Below are 3,126 nucleotides of genomic sequence, written 5' to 3' on the forward strand. Positions count from 1 at the left end.
GATTTATTTCCACCAAACCAGAGATGGTGATTGTTGGAACAGTGGAAAGACTAACAAAGACGGTTCTGGTGAGTTTTATTTTGTTTCTGTCCACTTTGAATGAAGTTATGATGTTATGATGATATGCAAGTAAAATTACAGTTTTGGCCTATGGAGTCTGGTGACGAGCGATAGTGATATTACGTCTGTTTCTGGTTAACAAAAGGCGATTGTTGGAAAGACTAATTTTGGTTAGTTTCATTTTGTTTCTGTGTGTGTGTTTTTTTATGGTTATCTGCTAGGTAAACATTTTTTCAATTGAGTCTGGTGGGTTGTAGCACACATTGTTTTGGTCCAAGATTCTGGTGCTCTAGTGCGACAAATAGTGGCTAATGAATTTTGTGTATATATAACCATTAACACTGTACATTATCATTAGATTATTTTAGGATACCTTGTTGTAATTAGCACAAACCATCCAGATATTCATAGTACCAATAAAACCTATGTCTTACATCACAAAAACAATGGCATTGCTGTTGCATTTTCTTTATATAGGGCAGCATCCTGCTGCTCTGTGCTGTAAAAAAAAAGAAATCTTACCAATCCTGACTAAGTGGTCAAATGGTTTTGGCAAATATACTGAATGTACCTGTAAAGTTATCCACGTACATTTTTAAGTGCTTGTCATGAAATTTGCACAAAAAAGCAAATAGGGAAACAGGACATACAATGTTGTCTTGTCGTGTTTTGCTGAGTGTAAAAAAACTGTTATTTTATTAATTAGAAAATACTTGGAGGGCAAATGTGCTGCAAAAACCAGAATGTTGATAATGAATTCATAATTGAACACTGTTAGCATACAATGTGCTGGAAAGCTTTTGAGCAAATTTCACTGGATTGGATGAAGTAAGATGGCTGATAATGAATGCTTCTACAAAGGTAGTAAGTGTACTATTATCTGTTTCAAACTAATATATGTACATTAACACTAACCATTCAAACTGATTCTACACAAACAGTACTTCTAAAAGGACACAAGGAGTAAAGTTTTTATGGGGACAAATTACTTCAAGACTCACTTTGTGAATAAAGGGATGAGAATAAACTCAGCTGATCCGCTCACTTACCTTGGTGCCCTGAACTGTTGGCAGCTTTATATGGTTTAAAAGGTACATTGAAATAAAAGAGATGAGTAAATCAAAACATGCAAAATTAAAAACTGCTTTGACCTGATGAAGAACACATTACACAGTGCACAGAGGAATGGGATGATCCTGTTAGGGTGAGTCAATATGGGGCTGGGCTCATGGTATTAGAGAAAAAGGTTTTATTTAGCCATAAATCAGGCCCTTTACTCTGATTTAACAAGTTTCAACAATGTTTTGCATAATGCCAGCAGAGGAACAAGATTATTTTCCTTATTTTAGGAGGCATTATTTTGCACAACTTCTCAGTTTAAGAAAAAGTAATCTAGTCCCAGTGTCGGAAATGAAGCCACTGTATAATAACTGACTATAACTGAGAATAACTGATAACTGAAATAACTGAGTTTTCATTGCTTGTAATAAGCACAACTTGCTTACATTTTTGGCATTGTTTTCTAGTTTGAAGGCCCATTACAGATGTTTGGTGCTCAATACAAGAATGTCATTATAAATAACAATATCTGTAATCTTGAAGGGCGGCTTTTGCACTGTGTTTGATTTGTTTTCATTCAGGCATTTTAGAATCTCCCATAGACCAACAGCTATCAGTGATTTAAACTGAACAAAGGATCAATGGGTGATGCTTGGGGGGGAAACGTAAAACTCCATGGTGGATATGATCATGGTCATGAGTAAGCAGGTAAACACATCAATAAACAAAGACAATGATTTTACCATTTCACTCTCATCACGTCATGCTACAGCTGTTATGGAATATCATGAATACAACCTGAAACTTAACACATTAACTACTTACGTGGCACACAAGACCCAAACTTGTCTGGGAACTCTGATATAAGATCATCATTGATTCTGTCCTTCATTGGTCCCAGGATTATGACAGGTCTGGCATAATTAACTGGAAGGAAAAACAAACACTGACTTTTCTTAAAAGACAACACTTCAGCAACACTGTTTGTTATGTAAATTGAATATGAGATCACTGAAATGTAATTTAAAATACACATTGAATTTTCTGTAATATTGTGTTTCAAAATCAGCCTGCTACATATTTACGTTCATGAAAGTAGCACATGCATACATCCATGATTAGTTCGGACCTTAAATGTGATGGTAGGACAGTAAACGGAGGTAAAATGAATGGCTCAAAAACAATCTCCAAACAGGAACTTTTGGAAAGAAGTGTGGACCAGGAAGACCCCTTTTCCACCAGATTAGCTCTGGTTCTTGAACCGGTTCCGTTAAGGATTCAACAAGTCAACAATAAATAATCTTATTAGGAATAAAGTTGCCTCCTGTGTGAGCTGTCTGTAGCTAAACTGGGTCGGCATACGCTGCTGTATTTTAACGTCGGTCATAAAGGAGGTACTTGGACAGCCTGATATTTTCTGAGGTCTTGACAACCTGTCTAATTGAAGGATTGCTCTTGTTCCTTGACTGGTCAGACTTTGTTGTAGTTCCCACTTCCATATCTCAACAATTGACCCTTTCAAAGTCCCACATCTCTGGGAACCTCGGTCAGCTTTCCTGTACTTAGATATGCTATGTGCTAAGCTAATATATGTTGAAAAGACACATTTTGTAGAAAGTTTAAATATTAAAGTAACATATAACATATAATATTTAGTCATTTAATTTATGGTTACTAAAACATTAGCTAACTAGCAACCTAACTACCTATTTCACGACTGATAGCTAACATTAGCTAAACTGTCGCTTTTTAATCTTTTAACCATCTTCACACTGTGGTTGTCTTTTCAACATAGATTAGCCTAGCACATATGTAAGTACAGGAAAGGAAGACTTAGACAGAGGTTCTGGGGATGCTTGCTCAACTGTTAGAGCACAGAGCAAAAAGGGGCGGGTCAATTACTTTGGTAAGTACAACTAATGGTAGCGTTGGCCAAAACAATAAAATTATAAACTGGTATTATTAATAATCACTATGAGAATAGCCTGGTTTTGCCCTCCATGTAAA

At 36.0% G+C, this 3,126-nt stretch overlaps 1 protein-coding gene across 1 annotated transcript in view; it reads right to left on the reverse strand.

The window, feature by feature from the left end:
• The window catches only part of dlg2 (discs, large homolog 2 (Drosophila)), a gene marked incomplete in the record, with an annotated part of 110,841 nt that overhangs the window by 4,505 nt on the left and 103,210 nt on the right, over window positions 1-3,126 (reverse strand). Inside the window, 1 exon segment of the mRNA XM_035666687.1 lies at window positions 1,945-2,046. Within this exon segment, the coding sequence (XP_035522580.1) occupies window positions 1,945-2,046 (102 nt within the window).

Source organism: Morone saxatilis, unplaced genomic scaffold (genome assembly GCF_004916995.1).
Source record: "Morone saxatilis isolate NCDOM2014 unplaced genomic scaffold, NCSU_SB_2.0 Contig20, whole genome shotgun sequence".
Classification (NCBI taxonomy): Eukaryota; Metazoa; Chordata; class Actinopteri; family Moronidae; genus Morone; species Morone saxatilis.